The 23,766-nt window shown below is 36.5% G+C and overlaps 1 protein-coding gene across 6 annotated transcripts in view; it reads left to right on the top strand.

Annotated features, from left to right (window-relative positions):
- The window catches only part of MAN1A2 (mannosidase alpha class 1A member 2), a 188,985-nt gene that overhangs the window by 50,575 nt on the left and 114,644 nt on the right, over window positions 1–23,766 (top strand). For all 6 annotated transcript variants that reach the window (XM_019837695.3, XM_003990510.6, XM_045033343.1 and 3 more), the window contains exons 4-5: window positions 6,199–6,317; window positions 11,880–11,960. In XM_019837695.3, the coding sequence (XP_019693254.1) occupies window positions 6,199–6,317; window positions 11,880–11,960 (200 nt within the window). The remainder of the gene's footprint in view (window positions 1–6,198; window positions 6,318–11,879; window positions 11,961–23,766) is intronic.

A 23,766-nucleotide genomic window follows, 5' to 3' on the forward strand; every position in this document is an offset into this window, starting at 1 on the left:
CCAAAATACTAATTTGAAGGGATACAGGCACCTCGATGTTTATAGCAGCATTATTTAAAATAACAAATTATGGGAAGAGCCTAAATGTCCACTGACTGGATGAATGGATAAAGAAGATGTGGTATATATATACAATGAAATATTACTCAGTCATCAACAGAATGAGATTTTGCCATTTGCAGTGATGTGGATGGAGCTACAGAATATTTTGCTAAGTGAAATAAAGTCAGTCAGAGAAAGACAAATACCATATGATTTCACTCACGTGTGGAATTTAAGAAACAGAACAAATGAACATAGGGGGGAAGAAGAGGCAAACCAAGAAACAGATTCTTTTAACCATAGAGAGCAAACTGATGGCTATCTGAGGGTTGGGGGTACAGGGATGGGTGAAATAGGTGATGGAGATTATGGAGGGCACTCGTGATGAGCACTGGGTGTCCTGTGTAAGTATTGAATCACTAAATTCTACACCTGAAACTAATATCGCACTGTATGTTAGCTAACTGGAATTTTTAAACAAAAACTTAATTAAAAAAAATAGAAGCTCATGGGAAAAGCCATGTATTTTTCAGCTTGGGGAAGAAAAGTTTCCCTTGAGTAAGTTGTTTAATTTTCAAATGTTCAGAGATTTTCCTTTTATCTTTCTGTCACTGAATTTTAGTTTAATTCCTTTATGGTCAGAGAACACTGTATTTCAGTTCTTTTAAATTGTTGAAGATTTACTTTATGATCCAAAATATAGTCTGTCTTAGTGAATGTTCCATTTGTGCTTGAAAAGAATATATACAAGTGTAGTCTGCTATTATTGAGTAGAATGTTCTCTTGATGTTAGTTAGATGCCATTGGTTAATGGAGTTGTTCAGACTTCCTCTGTGCTTGCTAAATTTCTGTCTAGTAGTTCTATTACTCACTGAGAGAAGGGTGTTGAAGTCTTCAACTGTAATTTTGGATTTGTCTCCTAACCTCATTCAGTTTTGTCAGTTTTTGCTTCATACATTTCTTATATTCATATATTCTTGTTAAGTGTTTACACCTTTAGGATTGTTATATCTTCTTGGTAGCACCACAAAAGCCTTAATACCATAACCAGACACTGATATTACAAGCAAAGGAAACTGTAGACCTATGCCCCTCATGGATATAGACACAAAAATCTTTAACCATGTATTAGTAAATCTAATTCAGCAAATGTAAAATGAATAGTAACTCATGATTATTACATGGTCGGTTTAATATCTAGAAGTTAGTCGATGTAATTGAAAATATTAAGGGAATAAAAGAGAAGAACCATAAGATCATTTCAGTAGATGCAGAAAAAGCATTTAACAACACTCAGGATCAATCCATTATAAAAACTCTTAGCAGACTTGGTTAGAAGGGAACTTCTTCAACCTGATTAAAGACATTAAAACACACACCCCAAGATGAAACAAATGGAAAAAATTTGCCACATGCCTCGTGTTGAAAGACTAGATATTTTCCCCTAAGATTATGAATTAGGCAAGGATGTCTGCTCTCTCACTTTGTGTAACTTTGTAGATGAGCTCCTAACCAGTACATTAAAGCAAGGAAAAGACAAAAGTATAAAGTTTGGAAATGAAGAAGTAATACTGCCTTTACTTGTAGTCAACGTGATTATTCATGCAGAAAGTCTTAAGAAATCTACTAAAAAACAACAATAGAGTCCTAGGTTGAATACAATTTAGTAAGGTCATAGGATACAAGTTTAATATACAAAATAAATCATATTAAAAATTTTTTTTAAGTTTATTTATTTTGAGAGAGGGAGTGTGCGAGTGGGGTAGGGGCAGAAAGAGAGAGGGTGAGAGAGAATCCCAAGCAGGCTCAGAGCCTGCTGTGGGGTTCAAACTCGTGAACTGCAAGATCATGACCTGAGCCAAAATCAAGATCTGGATGCTTAACCAGCTGAGACACCCAGGCGCCCCAATAGATTGTATTTCTGTATACTGGTAAACAGTCAAAATGCAGTTTAAAAATAATGTCATTTGTAGTAGCATCAAAAAATATGAACTGCACGTAGGTGAATTTAACAAAATATGTGTAAAATTCACACACTTAAAACTGTGATTATTGAGAGAAGTTTGAAAGGACAGAGATGCCATGTTTATGAATTGGAATACTCAGTATTGTTGAGATGGCCCAATCAAAATGACTTTTTGTGTAAATTGATAGTCTGACTCTAAGAATCTGTATAAAAATGCAAAGCTTGGGCAATAGTAAGAATAATTTTTTAAAAGGAAGAACAAAGTTGAAGGATTTATATTACCTTATTTTAAGATTTACTGTAAAGCTGCAGTAATGAAGGCAGTATGGTTTTAGTGTAAGGACAGACACAGAGATCAGTGGCAAAGAACAGAACTCGGAGTGCATGTACATTATACGTGGTTAATTAATTTTCAGTAAAGTTGCTTAGGTAAGTCCGTGACTAAACAGGATAGTCTTTCCAATAAATCATGCTGGATCAGCTACATATTCATATAGAAAAATCACAAACCTTGATTCTTCATTGTACATAAAAATTAACTTGAAATGGATCATAGATCTAAGCATAAAAGCAAAAAGCATAAAACTTTCAGTAGAAAGCATTGGAGAAAATCTTTGTTTTGTGACTTTGAGGTAAGAAAAGAGGTTTTAGAATACAAAAAGCATAAGCCACAAAAGGAGAAAAATGGATAAATTGGACTTCATAAAAATTTCTGCTCTCTGAAAGATATTAATAAAAAGGTAAGTAAGCCCCAAAACTTGGAGAATGTGTTTATGACACACACACAAACACACGTGGATGTATTTAGAATATATAAATAATTACATGCCAAAGAAAGTTTATGCATAGTCAGTAAGCACATCAGTTGTCAGAGAAATTAAAATTGAGACCACAACATAACATCCTATACATTCATATTAGAACGCATAAAATTACAAAGACCAGCAATACCGAATACTGACAAGGAGGGTGGAACAGCTAGAACTCTCATCCATTGTTGCTGCGTGTATAAAGTGGTAGCTCTGGAGAGCTCTTGCACACTGTCCTGTAGAGTTCAACGTCAGTTACCATACAGCTTGGCAATTTTACTCCCAAATATGTCCATGATGCTCACAAATGAGATCAGATAGTAGTTTTATTTTTCTTACTGAGATTTTTGCATCCGTGGTATGCAGAATCCATAAATTGAATTTAAACTCTCTTTTCCTTTGTTCTATGAAAGTTTATGTAGGAGTTGCTATCCTTAAAATTAGGGTAGAGTCTATTCTATGGAACTTCTAGAGTGTGATACTTTTATAGTGGGTAGCTCTTTGAGAACTTCACAGTTTCCTCTGTTGGTCTGTTTTGCTTGTTTGGATTTTATGTTTATTTCATAAGTCAGAATTATATATAAAACATATATTTTTATATAGTACACATTACTATTTATATTAAGCATATAATGCATATATTCTTAGAAAATCATCAGTTTCACTCATTTTTTTCCAAATTTGTTGGTACAATATAACTAAAGTGGCCTTTTTATACTTAATTTCCTCAGTATCTGTGTGTTGATGCAGTTTTTTTTTTAATGTTTATTTTTGAGAGAGAGAGAGAGAGAGAGAGAGAGCGAGCGCACAAGTGGGGGAAGAGCAGAGAAAGGGAGATACAGGATCTGAAGCAGGTTCCAGGCTCTGAACTGTCAGCACAGATCCCGACGTGGGGCTGGAACTCATGAATCGTGCGATCATGACCTGAGCCGAAGTCACCCTAGGTGCCCAATCCAGTTTTATTTTGTACTTTTGTATTCCCTGACTACTTTTTAGAATTTGTTTAGTGATAGAGTCATTGTATAGTTCTTTTAATAAAACTATCTTTTGAGTTTTATATTTTTGACAGTTTTCTTTGTTTCTAATTTGTTAATTTTTGCCTTTTCTGATTCTTTTACTTTTTGCTCAAGTTTATCATTCTTTTTCTTCCTTAGAATGTTGTGAATTCAATTATTTTCATTTGTTCTTATTAAATACTATAAAATTTTCAAGTTATGAGTTTTTCTAACAGCTTCATTAGTTGAATCCTATGTTCTCACAATAAAATTTATTAATGTTTTATATGTTTTACAATGTTGTGTTTCACTTCTTCTTTGACCCAAGGGTAGTTTTAGATTTTTAAAAACTTTTTCCAGTTGAAATCTTGAGTTGTCTAGGTAAATAATCCTAGGTAGTAATAGCCAGGAACTCCCAATTTTGCCTTTCTCTTCCTTGGTCTGTTTAGCTCATGGCACAAACCTCTTCTTGTGGAACTAACCAGAATTGGTACAGAACAGGTGGGCCTGGACTTTGTTTTCCAGAGTAGTCAGCACCTTAGAGGAATGTGCACTTCCAGGACTCCATAAATAACTAGAGAACTGAAGCATAACTCTCTATAAAAATTGAAATAACAAAAATAGGTACTCTTAAGGATTTAAAATAAGCATGATAAATATTTTGGATGAAATACTAATATAAAGAGATACATACTTAAGCAGAGAATTGGAGGTAAGGAGTTTGGGGGTATAAGCCATCATTTGGTACTTTATGTTGAAGAGTTGATAAAATATTTGTTATCCTAATAAAAAGCTGAGGAACAAAGAAAAGTAAAAGGAAAGTATGTAATAACCCAGAACAAAAATTCTAGTTAATGTCAACATAAAGAGAGCTAAATGGGGAGAAGACCTAGAAACTTACCAGAGTGTGGTGGAATACTTGTCTTGTTAGTGGAAAGATAATACTTCCTGATAAGTTGAAGAAATTATTAGAATCACATGAAGAAGATGTGGTGTCAGTTAAGGACATTATAAGGACAAATTTTTATAACTTTAAAGCATCAGGAGAAAACGCTGTTAACCCACTGGTAAAAGGAATGAAAGAGGGAAAGAAAGAATAATAACGAAGTAATGACAAATGCTGAATCCTAAAATACCATTAAGATAGCTTGTCGATAAGACACGGCCGAGTTTAATGCTAACTGTGGAATGTAGATCACTACCTAACCAGAGCCTTAGTAACCTGTCAGAGGACAAAGTTGAAATATTTATTGAGATTTTAAGTCTGGGTTAAGATGGGCCCTTCAGTTGGGGTAGGGGTGGGTACTTGGTTATGATTAGGTAAGGACCATAATATAATAGTTTTGGATTGATAAGCAGAGAATTGGAGGTAAGGAGTTTGGGGGTATAAGCCATCATTTGGTACTTTATGTTGAAGAGTTGACAGGTCTTTCAGAAAGTTCCTGGAATGAACAGTAAAATAATTTTGCAACTTTTATCCTTTTATCTTTCTGGCGAGGATAACAGTAAACTCATGTTGATGAAGACAGTATAATAATGAAGCCGTTTTAATGTAGATAATAACGAGTGTGGATGATTTTCATTCTCAGAAGATAGAAGTAATTGAGGAGGACTCATCTGCTGTTACTTACATTTTTTTTTTACTGTGCTATTAGATTTGTTTTAGATTGTATTCAGGATTTTTGGAGTTTTATTTGTTACTAAGAGTGACCTATTTTCTTGTCATATGTTTACAGTGTCTAGTTTTGATATCAGCTAGTTTTGTTGAATTTGTTCCTCCCTGAATTGTTTTCCTTTAACATCAGGTTTCTCTCTCTCTTGAAGATAGGTAGATCTTACTATTTTAATTTTTTCTACTTACATTTTGTTTAATACCTTCTTTTTCAATATGATTAACCTGCTTTTTCATTGTTAAGGATTGTTACAGTTTCTGTTTTACTGTGGTCTTTTAGTCTTATTGTGCTTTTATTAATATTTCTAAGTAATTTTTTTGCTCCTTCTGTGAATTTGTACCAGAAGAACGTGGTTCTTATGACTTAGCTTATCATCTTGAACCATCCTCCCCATTTCCTGAGTTAATCCTTTTTTTAAAAAAAAACTTATCTCTGTTAAGTAGATAGAGATCTCATACTGTGACCAGGAAGAAAATGAAGGGGAACTATAATTTTAGTTTCCTTTACCTTCCTATTAGTTGTCAACATGCCATCTTTAGGAATAGCTATTAAACAGTGTATATTATTTATTCTTAAGGAAAAGTGAACCATGTTGGGTATTCTTTTTGGTCCTTATATTTCTACTTTGATTTTTACATATTAAAAAAATTAAAACAGACCTTGTGTGAAGGGCGTGTTTTTAATGACAGTTTTCCCCCCCACCCCAAATATAGGAAGTTCACAAATGGGTGCTACCATAGTAGATGCTTTGGATACCCTTTATATCATGGGACTTCATGATGAATTCCGAGATGGGCAAAAATGGATTGAACACAACCTTGATTTCAGTGTGGTGAGTATACAGTTGATGACTTCTTTGATCAACTCTGCAAAGACCGTGTCTAATAAACATAGTAGTTTTGAGCATTTTACTAGCAGTTTAAGGAAATCATAAATTCCCTGTCCTCCTTTGGGATTAGAGTGGTTATTTAACTTTTACATAAAATACATACCCTTTCTCATCTTCCTTTCACTTTTCTTGATGTTATCATTTGAGGCAGTGTGTTCAGTGTGTTAAGCAGTAGTTACAAAAAAAAAACCCACATTGAACTAGAAATACCAGGAATGCATAAACTCCTTTATAAACAATTAAGCATTTTGTTATTTTTAAAAGATTCAGTAATTCAGTGCAGGTTTAATGAGCCTTCATAACTAGGCCTATGCCCATGCTTCCAGCATTTTGCATAGTTGATGCGGCTGAAGTTTGAAGACCAGCACGGCTACATCCTAGCTGTGTGACTTGGGAACATTCCTTATTCTTTCTGAATGTGTCATAAAATTGCTATCGCAATGCAGTATTGTAAGGATTATTTGAGATAATCAGATACACGTTAAGTACTCAGTAAATGGTAGCAATTGTTTTCATTATTACCAGTATTCACCCACAAGGTGTATGGGCTGTTTTGTTTTACTCATTATCACCTTTCATGACCTTTGTGATTGCTCTTCTTTTTGACTATAGTCAGAAGTCACTCTTTTACTGTGTTGTTTTTGTTTTTGTTTTTTTTCCTTTGGCAGACCCAATTTGTCATTCAAATTGTGATTTAAATCCATAATTATTTCTTCTCTCATGCTTTCCTGATGCTAACCACACAAATCTGGATTACTTTCTTTTATATGATTCTAGCATTTTGGACATATATCAGTTACCACTTGGGTTTAAGTTCGTGAGTGGCAGAAAATCTAATATAAAAGAGCTTAAATATAGATATGTGTTTCTCTTTCATGAAAATTAGGCACAGAGACCAGCAGCTTAGGGGTGGCTTGGATAGATCCTTGATCCTCAGAGATCTAGGATCCTTTGTCTTGTTGCTTTCTCAGTGTGTAGCTTCAACCTCGTGGTACAAGACGGCTTCTTGATAAGGTGGGTCAACCTTCCAGTTGTAGAAAAGAGGAAGGATCCGTGACTCTCCTGTGAGAACATCTTCCAGGAGTGGGTTACCCTGATTTTGCTTGTATGCTGTTGAGTAGATCTGACACATACAGCCCAACCTTGATGCAAAAGGAGGCTGAAAAATTTAGTCTTTTTTTTTTTTTTTTTTCTCTCTCTGTTTGGCCATGTAGTCCTTACAGGATGTGCTTCTTGTTTAAGAAATCCCTACCTCAAGGTCATGAGGATAAATTCTTGTGTTTCATTCTAAATTTTTTAAAGTTGGGCTTTTGCATTTAGGTCTTTAATCCACATAAAATTGATTTTGTATGTAGGGTGAGCTGGACAGGCAGCAGTTTATTCTAGCACCATTCGGTTCCCTGCTGTTTATACATGGCCACACGGGTCACAGGGGCCTATTCTTTTCTTTTGGCTTTTTTCTTTATGCTTATGACATCAATACTTAACTGTCTTAACTATGATATTTTTATAGGAAGTTTGGTATCTGATCTTGTTCTACCAGGAAATTATCTTAGCAGTTCTCTGCTCTTTGTTCCTGTAAGCTCTGGGGTGCTGTTGACATTTTGATGAGTCTTGCATTCAATTTACAGATTAATTTGGAGAGAATTGGCATCTGTACGGTCTCAAATACTCCTGTCCCCTAACATGGCAGCTTTGTAAGGCCTAATAATATGCTGGTATATCATTGTATCAGTTGGCTCAGTCAGGAGCCAGAACTGTGCCATTTATTTTAATTAGAGGATTTAATGTTTACAGTTGTTAACCAAGTAATGGGAAACTGAAAAGGCAAAGAGAACATTGTGGTATCACAAGAGATAGTAGCTATAGTAAACACCTACCTCCCTGGGACTCTGAGAACAGTGGGAAGAAGTTGGGACTATTAAACTTGAGTAATTTGGAACTCTGTTTCTGGTACTTTAGGAGCTCTTAAGAGGGCTTTTTTTTAGAGCTGGGACTCGGACCTCTAAGGAGATGGTACCTACCTAGTGCTTGGTATTTCTAAGGGCCACAGGGAGGCTGATTTAAAGAAAGTGTGTGTGGCAGGGAAACTGTAACCTGGAACCAACAGCCACTGCCAGGGTGAAGAACCATGACTCATTTGACACTGTCCAAAACCGGAGGTAAATTGGAAGGAATAAGTCCTTTCTCCTTCTTCCAGCCGTACGTTATCTTTGTAAAACTTCCTGTTGGCATGGCCCATAATGGAGCCAGCTGGCTAACGAGACATATGTTCACACATTTCCAATTCCAGGATACCAAAGTAGAGTATAGAAGGATAAATTTGAACCTGAGGAGAAAGAGCTTAATAATTAGTGCAGTCATTTGCCATCCCCGTACTTTTAACCTTTCTGTGTCCTGTGTTTTAGCTGTATATTTTGCATGTAGTATGTATTTGAATTTTGTTATTTTTATCCAGTCTGGGAGTCTTTTAACTGTCAGGTTTGGAATATTTACATTTATTGTGATAACGTGTATTTGGAGTTGGGTCTTCATCTGTGTTTTTCAACCTGTGTTATTATTGTACTTTTCATTGTTTTTATTTTCTGTTTTCCTTCTTTTGGATTAAATTACTTCTTGGCTCTTTTTCCCTCTACTACTTTGACATTTTACTTGTCATTTCCACTCATTTTGGGGTTCTCCTTAAAATTTCATGTGCATACTTCTCACAGTTTAAAATGAACCGGTTTCTTCATCCTCCTTCTGAAGACCATAAGGATCTTAGAATGCTTTAATTTAGCTCATCTCCCTCTTGTCTTATGTGTAATCATTGTCTAGCTGGTTCCAACTCGTATTTGAAACTTCCAAATTAAGGAATGAATGGATGGATGACTGACAAATGAAGGAATAAATAAATAATTCATTCATTACATGCCTCCCCTGTGACAGGTGCTCTTCTGGCTTATGTGAATGTAGTAATGAGCAAAACTTCTTCTTGAGTTTGTACTCTAGTTTTGGGAGAAAACCAGTAAATAAATATTCAAGTCCTGTTTAATATATCAGGTGGTGATAAGTGCTGTGGAGAACAATAAAGGGGAGCAAGTAGGATTGGAGTAAGTGGTGGTGTGGGGTTGCTATTTACATGGGATAGCTAGTGAGAGGGACTCTTTGGTGACATTTCTGAGAAGAGGCCCAATGGAAGCCATTTGGATATAAGGCTCTCTCATAATAGATACTATAGTTGAGTGTAGAATATAGTTGTGTGGAGGTTGATTATTTTCTCTTAACCTTTGAAGGGTACAATTCCATTGTCTTCCTGTTTCTGTCATACTATTGAAAAGTATGCTGCCAATCTAATATTTCACAAATAATCTTTTTCCCCTTGTTTTCATTTTTTCTATTTTTCTGCATTCTGTAATTGCATTACCATGTGTCCATGTGTGGATTATTCTTTAAAGGACTCGTAATGTTCCATCAGTCTGAAGACTTATGTTTTTATCACTTCTGGAAGATTTGCAATCATTACTCCTTTGAATAATGCCTGTCTTCCATTCTCTCCCTTCTCTCCCTCTAGAACTTCTCTTCTGTGTCTCTTGTGAAGGAAGGTCTGAATTTTACAAATATAGAATTATATGTAATTAGATGTTGATAAGTGTTAATTGGGGAAATAATGGAGGCTAAGAGATATTAGTGATGAAGGTGTACTTTATTATTTTATATTGTGTGGTTAGAAAAACTTCCTGTTTGGAGACCTGTAAGTAAAGCATAAAGACTGAGTTTGGTAATTCTTGAACAGCCAGTAGAACCATTTGGTAATAAAAGTCAAGAGATGTTGAAAGGAGATGATGTCAGACAGGTAGTGGGGAATCTGATTATGTTGGGTCTTACCAGTTATTTTACTCTGAGTGTAACCAGAAGTTATTGTAAGAGTTTGTACACAACAGTAACCTGACCTGACTTAAAATGTAAGAGGTTCACTCTGCCTGCAGGGTGCTGAATAAGTAGATTATAAAGAGGAAGGTAAGGCTGAAATCAGGGAAACTGTTTAAGAAGGTTATTGTTTTGGTGAGTTATAGAGGCCTGCCCCCCCCCCCCCCCTTTGCTTCTTCTCTGTATTTAGTGACTGTCGCTCTGTGCCCTGCAGTATGCTGTGTATTGGGAATATATGAAGTAATGTAAAGCATTTTGCTTTTATGGATGGGGTGGGAGGAGATACATGTTACTAAAAAATTCCATTGTGAAAATTCTATTTTGGAGATATATACTTGTGTTAGCAAATTATGTGTTCTACCTATAAATGTTGGAAAGGCCTTAGGGGATAATATATATTTTCTTTTAATGTTTATTAAAAATTAGTTATGAACGTTATCTTTATTATTTATTTTGGGAGAGAGAGAGAGCGCACATGCATACACACAAGCAGTGGAGGAGCAGAGAGAGAGGGAGAGAGAAAATCCCAAGCAGGCTCCGCCCTGTCAGTGCAGAGCCCAACCCTGGGCTTGAACCCACGAACTGTGAGATCATGACCTGAGCCAAAATTAGAAGGCAGACAGTTGACTGAGCCACTCAGGCGCCCCATGAACGTTACCTTTATATTATTCAGTTGTGTGTATTGTGTGACTTCTTTGCTCATGTTCTCTGCCACTTCTACTTTTCTTTCCATGTAATTAGAATTTTATCTATGTCTGTATCTAAATACAAACATGTAGACTTTATATGGTAAGGTTATTAATACTGCTATATTTGTGCCAAATTTCCTTCTGTTTTTTGTTTGCCTTTGAATTTTGTTCATAATTTTTTCTTCTAGGTAATTGTCATTCTGGGGAAATTCAGGTCTTTGTGTTTGGTATCAATACAGTTGGTTTTATGCTTACAAAGTACCTGCTTTGTCAAGGAAATTCATGTTGTCACATTTTCTTCTACTTTTTTATTGTAATTTTTTCTACATTTATTTCTAAATTATTTGGATATCGTTTTGAGAGAGAGAGAGATGTATCTGAAATGAGTATCCAAATTTCTAACCTAGGAGCCAGTTTTTCAACATTATTAATTGAATAATCCATCATCCTATCATTTTTTGGTGCCTCTGTTAACATTTATTAAATTTTTATACATACTAGGAAAAAATACTTAAAATTCATGAGAAATATAAGTAAAAATGGGCAGTATGCTGTAATGGAGGGAAAGGGATCAGTAGACAGACCGCTATTCCAGAATTCAAGAAGTGGAGGCTCTCTTGAGGAGAGACTAGTCAAGAGCATCAAATATCTTGATAATTTCACAGTGCTGTGTAAGGTACACACAAATGGTTTCAGCCAATAGGAAGCCATGGTGACAATAATAGGGGAGTTTCAGTAACATTAATAAACGGGAGGTGAGATTGCAGTTGAGTGAGAAATGAAGATGTGGAAAGCAGAAAAAACCATCCTCCACAGGGTGTTTGTGAGAAACTTATGAAGAATTGAAAATATTTGGAAACTATAAAGTTTTAATGTGTATGTGAATATTTTTAATATGTTTTCACAGAATTCAGAGGTGTCTGTGTTTGAAGTCAACATTCGATTTATTGGAGGCCTGCTTGCAGCGTATTACCTTTCGGGAGAAGAGGTGAGCCACTCAAGTAATACATTGTTTGGAGGAAGGGCTCTGAATGGACTTTAATAAAATAATGAAAGATTCCCCTAACAGCATATTGTTTTGCTTAATTGACTAATATTGAGCACATGTAAATGTTTGCTGAGAGAGCTGGCTGCTTCAGGTGGAACTGGCCTTGGGAAGAATGATTTTGCCATTTTGAGAATCTCAGTAAAACAAGTAAAATCACAGGTCCTATCTCTGTATATACCCCTTCTCCTTTGCAGGAGCAATCCTTCTCCAGGATTTTGCCACCGCAATTAATCACACGGTCGAAACAAGGAGCAGGGGGGCAGTTAATAAGATCAGAATTAAGGAATGAATCAGGTTGCATGAATATGGATCCTCCTAAGACCAAAAATTAATTATTAAAACTGCCTGATTGGAAATTGAATGCAAGTTTTTGCTGTAAATTTAAAAAAACAACACAGGAACAACTCTGAATTCTCCTTTCCAGAAGTCTTGGTGTATGTAATACACATAGACTTGTGACCTGCTGTGATGGGAAAGTGGGTGTGGGAAATTCCTTTTTGCTACTACTCGGGTGTGGGTTAAAGGATGGGGTTTGGAGAGTAGGTGAAAGAGAACCTAAAGGAAGAGCTTATAAGTCATTTCTGCTTCATTTCCTGAGAAACTTACATATTTAATTGGTTTGTTGATCTAAATGATTGTAAGAGCTCTCTGTAAACTTAAGAAAATTCATCTTTTGTTGTATATGTTGTTAAAGATGGATTTCTTTGTTGTTGGTGTTTAAGAAATATTTGCCTAATCAAGGTCAGGAAGATTTTCTCACGTTTTCTTCTAATAGTATTATGGTTTTACTGTTAACTTTTAAATGTATAATTCATTTTGAATTGATTTCTATACATGCTGTGAGGTATAGGTTGAGCTTTCTTTTTTTCCTTCTGGATATCCAAAAATTCTAGCAACATTTGTTGAAAAGACTCTCCTTTATTTAATTGACTTTGTTCTCCTCTTGAAATCCATTAACCATATATGTGTGAGTCGACTTCTAGACTGTGTGCTGTTGCTTTGCATGTGTTTGTCCTTTTGCTACACTGTGTGAGCTACACTGTGTTCGTTATTATGGAAGTCTTGAAATCGGGTTGTGTGAGTCTTCCAACTTTGTTCCTTTTCAGAATTGTCGTGGCTATTCCAGGTACTTTATTTTCTATATAAACTTCAGAATCAGTTGCTGATTTCTATAAAATATTCTACTGGGATTTTGATGGAGGTTACTTTGAATCTATACATGAATTTAGGGAAAATTGATATCTTAACAAATATGGAATCTTCCAAGCCACGAACATGATGTATCCTCCTTTCATTTTCTTCCTTGGTGTTTCTAGTTTTTAGCATGTAGATATTTTACATATTTTGATAGATTTATACATATTTTATGCTTTTTGGTTCTAAGTTGTACTATATTTTTTATTTCAATTTCCAGTTGTTTATTGCCGGTGGATATAAATACAATTGATTTGAAAGTAAGTTTTAATAAAGATTTAAATTTTCAGCTGGTGTAGGACATTTTGTTTATCACTACATAACTTCCTGATGCTTATCATTTTTAAAAATACTGTAAAATATACATAACAGAAGTTTCCATTTACCATTTTTTTATAAATTTTTTTTTTAACGTTTATTTATTTTTGAGACAGAGAGAGAGACAGAGCATGAATGGGGGAGGGGCAGAGAGAGAGGGAGGCACAGAATCGGAAGCAGGCTCCAGGCTCTGAGCCATCAGCCCAGAGCCCGACGTGGGGCTCGAACTCACGGACTGCGAGATCGTGACCTGAGCTGAAGTTGGACACTTAACCGACTGAGCCACCCAGGCGCCCCCTCCATTTACCATTTTTAAGTATATGATTCCGTGGCATTAAGAACAACATTCATGTTGTGCAGTATACAGTTGATTTTTATATTGACCTTTGTACCCTGAGATTTTCTTAAATTCACTAATTCTAGTTGCTTTTAAATAGATTTTAATAGATTGGGAATTTTTTTTGTAAACGATCATGTCATCAGTGAATAGTTTTATTTCTCTGTATAGGGAACAATTTCATTTGTGTAGTTCTTTTCTTTCTTTGTCTTGCTTTACATCCTTATCAATTTCCTGATCTTACAGGAAGAACATTTAGTCTTTCACCATTAAGCATAAATGTTAGTCATAGGTTTTTTGTAGATACCCTTTATCACCTTGAAGAAGATCTTTTCCATTCCTAGTTTGCTAAGGTTGTGTGTGTGTGTGTGTGTGTGTGTGTGTGTGTGTGTGTGTGTGAATGGATGTTGAACGTTGTCAAATGTTTTTGTGGTATTTAATAAGATGATTATACACATATGATTTTTCTTTTATCTGTTGATATTGGTTGATTTTTGAATGTCAAACCAAGCTTGCACTTTTGGGAAGAAACCTCAAAATGGTCATGGTGTATTATCTTTTTATATACTGCCAGAATTAATTTGAAACATTGTTGAGAATTTTTTCCACTTATATTCATGTGAGATATTTATCTGTATGTAGTTTTAATGTCTTCGTGTGTGTGTGTGTGTGTGTGTGTGTGTGTGTGTGTGTGTGTGTGTAAGAGTAATGCTGACTTCCTAATATGAGTTGGGAAGTGTTTCCTCTTTTCTTCTTCTTCTGGAGAAGTTAGTGTATAGTTGACATTATTTCTCCTTTACTTGTTTGGGAAAATAAATACCCTTCTGAAGCCATACGGTTGGAGTTTTTTGTTTTTGTTTTTTCACTTAAGTTTTAAAACTATTCTATTTCTTTGGTAGATATAGTACTGTTCAGGTTATTTCTTCTTGAGTAGTTTTTGTAGTTTGTGTATTTCAGGGAATTTGCCTATTTCCTCTCAGTTGTGTAGATAGTAGACATAAAGTTGTTTGTAATATTCCCTTATTATCCTTTTCCTATCTGTGGGATCGCTAGTAGTGTCTCCTGTTTCACCTCTTTTTGTCAGTCTGGATAGGTGTATTAATATTATTGATCTTTTCAAAGAACTTGGTTTTACTGATTTTTCTCTATTTCATGCAATTTTATACCTGCTTTCATTCTTGTTTACTTCCTTCTGCTTGCTTTGAGGTTTATTTGCTCCCTTTTTTTCTTCCAGTTTTTTAGGTTTGGAGCTTAGATCATTAATATGACACCTTTCTTTTTTTAAAAAAAAAAAAATATAAGGGGCGCCTGGGTGGCTAAGTCGGTTAAGCATCCAACTTCGGCTAAGGTTATGATCTCACAGTTTGTGAGTTTGAGCCCTGTGTCAGGCTCTGTGCTGACAGCTCAGAGTCTGGAACTGCTTCAGATTGTGTGTCTCCCTCTCTCTCTCTGCCCCTCTCCTGCTCACGCTCTGTCTCTCTCAAAAAGAAAAAATAAAAAAAAAATAGTAATAAATATATAACAGCAATGCCGTAAATTCACTTCTCAGCCCTTCTTTAGCTGCATCCTCTGAATTTTGATATATTTTCATTTTCCTTTAATTCAAAATATTTTCTGATTTTCCTTCCCTTTGATTCTGGAGTTATTTAGAAGTATATTTAAAAATTTTTAAATATTTCAGGGTTTCCATATATCTTTCAGTCGTTTCTAGTTCAATTATTTTGTTTGTTGTTTTTGTTTATTTTAAGTAAGCTTCACTCCTAGTGCAATGCCCAACACAGGGCTTGAACTCAGGACCCTGAGATCAAGACCTGAGCTGAGAACAAGAGTTGGAAGCTTAACTTCTAGTTTAATTTTTTTTATGTTTTTTTTTTCAATATATGAAGTTTATTGTCAAATTGGTTTCCATACAACACCCAGTGCTCATCCCAAAAGGTGCCCTCCCCAATACCCATCACCCACCCTCCCTCCCTCCCACCCCCATCAACCCTCAGTTTGTTCTCAGTTTTTAAGAGTCTCTTATGCTTTGGCTCTCTCCCATTCTAACCTCTTTTTTTTTTTCCTTCCCCTCCCTCATGGGTTTCTGTTAAGTTTCTCAGGATCCATATGAAAACCATATGGTATCTGTCTTTCTCTGTATGACTTATTTCACTTAGCATCACACTCTCCAGTTCCATCCATGTAGCTACAAAGGGCCATATTTCATTTTTTCTCATTGCCACGTAATATTCCATTGTGTATATAAACCACAATTTCTTTATCCATTCATCAGTTGATGGACATTTAGGCTCTTTCCATAATTTGGCTATTGTTGAGAGTGCTGCTATACACATTGGGGTACAAGTGCCCCTATGCATCAGTATTCCTGTATCCCTTGGGTAAATTCCTAGCAGTGCTATTGCTGGGTCATAGGGTAGGTCTATTTTTAATTTTTTGAGGAACCTCCCCACTGTTTTCCAGAGTGGCTGCACCAATTTGCATTCCCACCAACAGTGCAAGAGGGTTCCCGTTTCTCTAGTTAATTTTTGTAGGCAGGTAATATGGGTCAGAAATGGCCTGCTTGAAAAAGAATGTGTACTTGAAAAGAATGTGTATTCTGTGTGGTTCTGGTAAAAAAAAAATCAATGAAGTCAAGGCAGTTCATAGTGTTGCTCAGATCTTCTGTAATTTTACTAATTTTGTGTCTACTTGGTCTGTCAAATACTAGGTGAGGAGTCTTGAAACCTCCAAATATAATTATGGGTTTGCCTGTTTCTCCTTTCAGTCCTACCAGTTTTTACTTTATGTATTTTGGAGGCTTATTCTTAGGTATACACCTATTTTATGATTGTTCTTTTTGGTTGATCCTTTTATTTAAAAATTTTTCTTTTTATCCTTGGTCACATTCTCTGTTCTTAAGTCTAGTTCCTCTGATACTGATACAGTCACTCTGGCTTTATTTTATGTAATGTGTGCATCGTACATCTTTTACCCTATATGTTTTTATATTTAAAGTTGGTTTTCCTGTAGAAAGCTTTGACAGTCTGGTTTTAATTTGTCTGTTTAGACCATGTAGATTCAATATAATTACAGATACACTTGCATTAAAATCTGTAACATTGTTAGTTGTATCCCATTTGACCCATCTGTTCCTCATTCCTCTTTTGTTTTTTTCTGCCTAATAAAAAAAAAATGCCTGTTAATCTTTCAGTCATTTTTGTTGGTCTTCATTTCTCTGTAGGTTCAGTTTTCTGTCTGGTATATATTCCTTTTGTGTGAAGGGCTTCGTTTAACTTTTTGTACAGTGCACATCTCCTGGTTGTGCAGTCTCTCGGTTTCTGTTGGTTGGGAAGTCTATTTCTTCAGTTTTGAAAGACATTTTCTTTGTGTTACAGAATTTGGATTGACTATTTTTCCTTTCAACACTTTAAAGATGTCACTGCATTAGCTTTTAGAGTTTGCACAGTTTGTGATGAGAAGTCTGCTTTAATTCTTTGTTCCTCTATATGTAATGTGTCTTTTCCCCCGCTTTGGCTGCCTTTAAGATAATCTGTTCATATTTTATTGTGTATGAAGAATCTGAGGGATTTTACTTTTCTTTTTTTGGAGGGGCGAGTAGGACTTATTTATCTTGCTTGAGGTTCTCTGAGCTTCTTAGATGTATGGTCTGATATCTTATTCATTATCTTTTAAAATGTTTTTCTGCCTCTTCTGAAGTTCCAATTATACATTCATCAGACTCTTTGAGATTGTCTCATAGCTCTTGAAATAGGTATTCTTTTTTACCCCACCCACTGCTTTTTTATTCCTTGTGTTCCAGTTTGGGTAATTTTTACAGACCTATCTTCAAGTACACTGATTTTTTTTCTTTTTTTCTCAGCTCCATTGAATCTACTTTTGAGCCTATTGAAGGCTTTCTGTGTCTCTGTTACTTTGATTTAAAAAATATATATATTTCTAGAGGGTCGCCTGGGTGGCTCAGTCGGTTAAGCATCTGACTTCGGCTCAGGTCATGATCTAATGGTTTGTGGGTTCAAGCCCCTTGTCGGGCGCTGTGCACATAGCCTGCTTCAGATTCTGTCTCCATCTCTCTCGACCCCTCCCTCACTCACGCTGTCTCTCTCAAATATAAATAAACATTAAAAAAATTATTTCTGGGGGCGCCTGGGTGGCGCAGTCGGTTAAGCGTCCGACTTCAGCCAGGTCACGATCTCGCGGTTCGTGAGTTCGAGCCCCGCGTCGGGCTCTGGGCTGATGGCTCGGAGCCTGGAGCCTGTTTCCGATTCTGTGTCTCCCTCTCTCTCTGGCCCTCACCCGTTCATGCTCTGTCTCTCTCTGTTCCAAAAATAAATAAAAGACGTTTGAAAAAAAAAATTAAAAAAAAAAAAAAAAATTATTTCTGGTATTTCATTTGACTTAATAATTTCTGTTTCTCTGCCACAGGTCCTCCTTGTCTTCATGCTTGCTACCTTATCCCCTAACTAGGTCTTTGAACGTGGTAATCATAGTCACTTTAAATTCTCAGATTGTTTTAACCTCACCAAGCTTGATTTGTCACTTGCTTTGTCTCTATAAAGTGGATTATTTTTTCTTGCCTTCGTAAGGTGTTTCATAATTTTTGATTGAATGCCAAACATCACGTGTGGGACAGTAGAGACTGAGGTTAATGGTATTCATGCCTGGAGCAGCGTGCCTGTGCTGTTAGTGTCGGGAGTTCAGTCAGTTTAGACTGGGATGGAACCAGATTCTGATTTTTCGTTGCTGAGATGAGCCACAGTGCACCGCTAGCTTCAGATTCCTCTAACATTACCCTGTATTTAGGGTGGGCCCAGTCGGCAAGTTTTGTTAATGTTCTGGCTCTGTCCTCAGCTTTAGGCATTTCCTGTAGGCCTGCGCCTCAGAGGGGGTCTCTGTCGACCCTGCCCTGCCTCGCCCAGGCGTGGGCTGCTGTTACTCTGCTTACTAACGTTTATGTCCATACTCTTTTCTGTTTTGATCTCCAAATATTGGCAGCCACGAATTCACACTAATAGCTCTAATTTCAGCGCAACACCATAAGGTTTATTCTGGCTTTCTGCCTTTTCATCTTTCGCACTCTTTTCTGATAGTGTGAAACCTGCCTACTATTATTCCTCATATATTAACCCACTTGCCTCGTCCTGCTGTATGAAATCACTTTGCTGCCCTCAGCAGGCTGCCTGCCACCTTGTTCAGTGCATCTTCCTCACACGGACCCTCTAGGATTTTATTCCCCTTTGCTTGGCTGGCTTCCCTTTCCTCACGTTGGTCTGAGCCCCTCTCCGGGGCAGTGCTGTGTGCACCCTACACATACCTTTTGGGCACAGACCCCTGGCTTCAGGAGCTTCTGGATTGAAATATTAAATAATGAAAGGAGGAAGAAAATGGAACTGTTTTGATGCCTTCAGTTTCAGATTTGTTTCCAAATAAGACATTATAAGATGTCTTTGAGAAAGGAGAGCATTTTTTTCCCCATATTTCCATGCTTACCTGAGCACGTACTAAGTTTTTGGGGTGTAGCTGACAAGCTTGATTCATTTTAGTATCAAAAGGCACATGATTCAAAATTAATTATGAGCAGCTTATGAAAGAGAAGTGCCAGCCTTGGCCGTTTCACATTAGGTTCCTAGTCTGAAAGTTGAAGCAAAATGTTGAGAGTTTGGTTGTTACTGTCATAGGAAAACAGTAATAACATGCTGAAAAAGTGTATGATGTTGCCAGTATTTTCATTTTTGCTGTTTTTATGCATCAGACTTCCAGAATAAACATTTCAAAGTGGAGAGAAGCACATGGCTTTGGAGATGAGAGGCTCGAGTCCCTACTCTGCCTCCTTTTCGTGCTATTTGGCAAGCTGTTTACCTCTGTAACTTAATTGTTTTCATCTATGAAAACGTGAGAGCGTTCACCTGAGAGTTGTTGCGAGGATTCAGTTGTGTGACCGTGCCTAACATAGTGCCTGACTCAGTAGATCCTGCTTTACTTTTCTTCCTCCTTTGACTTTCTCTCAAGTGGTAACTAGTCTGTGTTGCTAAGGGGTGATGGATCCTTTTACTTATTTGAGGTAGACGTCATAAATCGATTTCTTAGGACATAGTCTACTCAGGTACATATAAAGAGAACATGTTTTACTTTTCTGACTTTTTCATACAGTGGAATTTTACTGACCTTTTTATACTTCTCTTCTTGATCATTTTACGTCGAAAACTATGATTCATAACTATTCTGGAAAAGCAATAGTAAATTTCAGATCTGCTAAAAATGAATTAAACATTGAAAAATAATTCGAATATGACATTACTGTAATACTGGATGTACAAGAAATTCCTACATCTTACATAAGCCAGAAAATTAATTTATAACTTGGCAAAGTGCATCTCTTATGTTAAGGTAGTCGGTAACTAGAATAAAGAACATTGACATGCGTTCTGTTTTCTGGTACAGGGAACCAAATAAGGGTTACATGTCATCTGACAAAGTGTTCCTCTCTCCTGTTGATTTATTAATATAATAAATGTGAAACTTTATCATTTTATTTCTCAGAGCAAGGCTATTTATATTAAGTATTCACAAGTTAAAAAAAATCTTGATGATTTATTATGTTTACTTGATGTTAGCCTCTAATATATGACATTTCTTTTACAGGATTGTCTCTTCTCATTTTTTTAACGGTTATCAAAGTGGTATCCCTCCCTTAGTAAGATAATAACATAATTTATGTGGATAACTGCATCTGAAATCTGTCAGATAGAATAGAGAAATGGTTATGTGGAGTTTAATCCATGTTTTACAGATAATAAAAAGAAAGTAAACAACAACAACAAAATCTATCTTCACTAAAACACAAATGTACTCTGTTGCCTATAGTTTAGGATCGTTTCTGAATAAGCTCAGGGAGACTTTCTAAGCAAATAGAATAGCCCTTTTTGACCCAGATATTTCCTGGTTTAAATATTAGTCATCTCTGTTTTTACTGCACTAATTCTCATTTTATTTTTGGAAAACCTGATATTCCTCCAGGAATTGCTGCTATTTCCATGGAAAATTTGACCTCTTCCTTCTCTATAGACATGCTGGTAATTGGACAAAACATTCCACTAAGCTTTGCTGCCCCAGATAACCTTTTTAAAATACACTAACATTTTCCTCTTAAAGGTGTGAGTTCATCTACATATCTGTACACATTCTTACATGTTTAATGTTATGCCAATACCCATCGTAGTGGATGTCATGATTATGGTTATTGGTTTGTCAAATCAGAAGACAGAGTTTGGAGCTAGCTACCCCGGGAGCTAGAAATCTAGGAGTGAAATCCAGGGCAGGAAGGAGCCACGGAGGAGAAGCTCAAAATTCTGCGTACATGAAACTACGCGTTTAGACCACATTGTTTTATTTCCTATGTGTTTATAGACCTCTACCATAATTTTATGTGTAAGATGGACTCTAACCCTTCCACATTCTCTGCCTGGTAAAGAACTTCAAGGACCAGCTCAAAGATTATTTTATTTATTAAGTAGCTCATTTACCTATAAGGAAATGCACTCACTTTAATTGTATGGATGTAATTAAAGGTATAGTTTAAATTTTTTTAAATATAATTTATTGTCAAATTGGCTTACATATAAACACCCAGTGCTCATCCCAACAAGTGCCCTCCTCAATGCCCATCATCCATTTTCCCCTCTTCCCCATCTTCCCCATCCCCCATCTACCCTCAGTTTGTTCTCTGTGTTTAAGAATCTCTTGTTGGTTTGCCCCCCCCCCCCCATCTCTGTTTGTAACTATTTTTTCCCCTTTCCTTCCCCATGGACTTTTGTTAAGTTTCTCAAGTGTATGGTTTAAATTTTAACAAATGTGTGATAAGCTTTTGGAGGGAATATAAATGATCCAAACTTTTTGGAAAATAATTTGGTGGTGTCCAGTAAACATTTAAGATATAAAATTCTCTTTGACAGGGGATCCCACTTCTAGGGATTTATTATCTAAAAGTAACAATGTGGATGCTTAAGAAATACTTAGCAGGATATTTTATTGCAATAGTGTTTTTAGTAGCCAGTGTTTGAACAGACCTGATTCATCTAGAGGGGAATGGTTAAATAAATTAATACATCTCTTACTATAGAATACTTACTATAGAATATTATAGAATACTATACAACTGTGTACGTAAGTTTGATGTATTTTATCTAGGAAAAATATGCTTGATGTATTAAATGACAAAAGTAAGTTACAGACCAATAGTTAGAGCTTACCGTGCATGCGTGTGTGTGTGTGTGTGTGTGTGTGTGTGTGTGTGTGTGTGTTCTGTCCCTCCAGTTAATTAATCATTGTGGTATTTGGGGGCAAGAAATAATGGCTTCTTGGACTCCGATGGGTTACAGAGATGAGAGATTAAATGATTTCAAGGGATTTGGGAGGCAATTCCAAAGGATTGGGCGGAGTGGGGGTGGGGGTTGTGGGTGGGATGAGGCAGAGGAGGAGTTGGTTTCAGGGTTTTGGTACTAGACTAATGGTGGGACAGTTACTAGAAATTGAGCATTTTAAGAACATTAATTTGGGAGAGGAAGATCATCAGTTCATTTTAAGTATTTCGAGTGTGAGGGGAGTTTGCTCTGTTTAAGTGGAAATAGGTAGTAAGCAGATGTAATGGGGCTAGTGCTCATTGGAGAAGTCTTGATGAGAAATACAAAGTTGGGAATCAGTGGCTATGTAGCTGATAATTGAAAGCAAGCACGTGTGAAATTGCTCAGGGAGACAATTTAGACTAGGAAGAGAGGGGGACCTGGAATCAAGCCTGGAGGAACACAGTATGAAAAGGTCAGGTATGAGAAGTCTGACTCAGTGAAGGAGGCAGGGAGATTGTGGGGTGTCTGAACACGAGGGAAGAAAGTATTTTAAGGAGGAACTGGTCAATAATGACTAAGCGATCGATGCTGAAATGTACAGCTAATTGTTAGCAAGATCCATTTCAGTGAAATGATGGGGGCAGAAGCCATGTTGAAATAGTATGAGGAGTGAGTGGGAGGAGAGGAAAAGGATACAGTAAATTAGACAGTCTTGTAAAAATTGAAAAGGTACTTATGTTACTATGTTAGTAGCAGGAAAAGACAGAATAAAAATCTAACCACTTAACAGTTGTGTGTCCTTAAAGGATGGAAATGAATCAAAGTATTTGGTTCAGAATACAGGAACTGTATATGAGTTTTAGAAATTTTCATCTTCCTGGTTTTTAAAATAAGCAAATATAGTAATAACAAAATATTTATGTATTTATCAGCCAGGGTCCAAATAAGAGGCAGAAACTGCCAGTTATTTGAACAGAGAGAATTTAATATACAGAATTGTTAACTAGGCATAAAGTTACCTAGGTAAGTGCAAGATTAAAAAGAATTTTCTAAAGTATCATGGAGGTGGCTCCTACAGGAGGGCAACCAGGGCTGAGGGAATATGGGGAAGAGGTTTTAACTCCTAAATCTTAGAAACCGTAAGGGGAAGGGCTAAGCAGAGCTGAAATTCAGACCTCTGATGACAGTGTGCTGGCAGGTCGGTGCTCCCGCTGCTGTCTCCAGTGAGGACTGAGGGTGATGAAGCTGGTTCTGCAAGCATTGGAAGAGAGTGGATTCACTACTGCTACAGGAAGGCAGCACTGCTGCTGACGTGGGGGGGGGGGGGGGGGTAGGAAGGCAAAACAACGTAGCACCTGAGCGTCCCTGCACACTTTTGCCAGGAAGACCACAAATACAAGGCCTTGACTGCTCTTTACCCAGGTCATTAGGGCCATGCCTGCAGGCATGAATTAATTTCATCAAGTAGGCTTGCTTTCACTTACTGTAAAAGACATTCTCCAAGCTCAGTGTTCTTCCCCTGCAGCACAGTCCACTGTGTGTGCAGGAATCCATTGGG

The sequence above is a fragment of the Felis catus genome, chromosome C1, assembly GCF_018350175.1.
Source record: "Felis catus isolate Fca126 chromosome C1, F.catus_Fca126_mat1.0, whole genome shotgun sequence".
Classification (NCBI taxonomy): Eukaryota; Metazoa; Chordata; class Mammalia; order Carnivora; family Felidae; genus Felis; species Felis catus.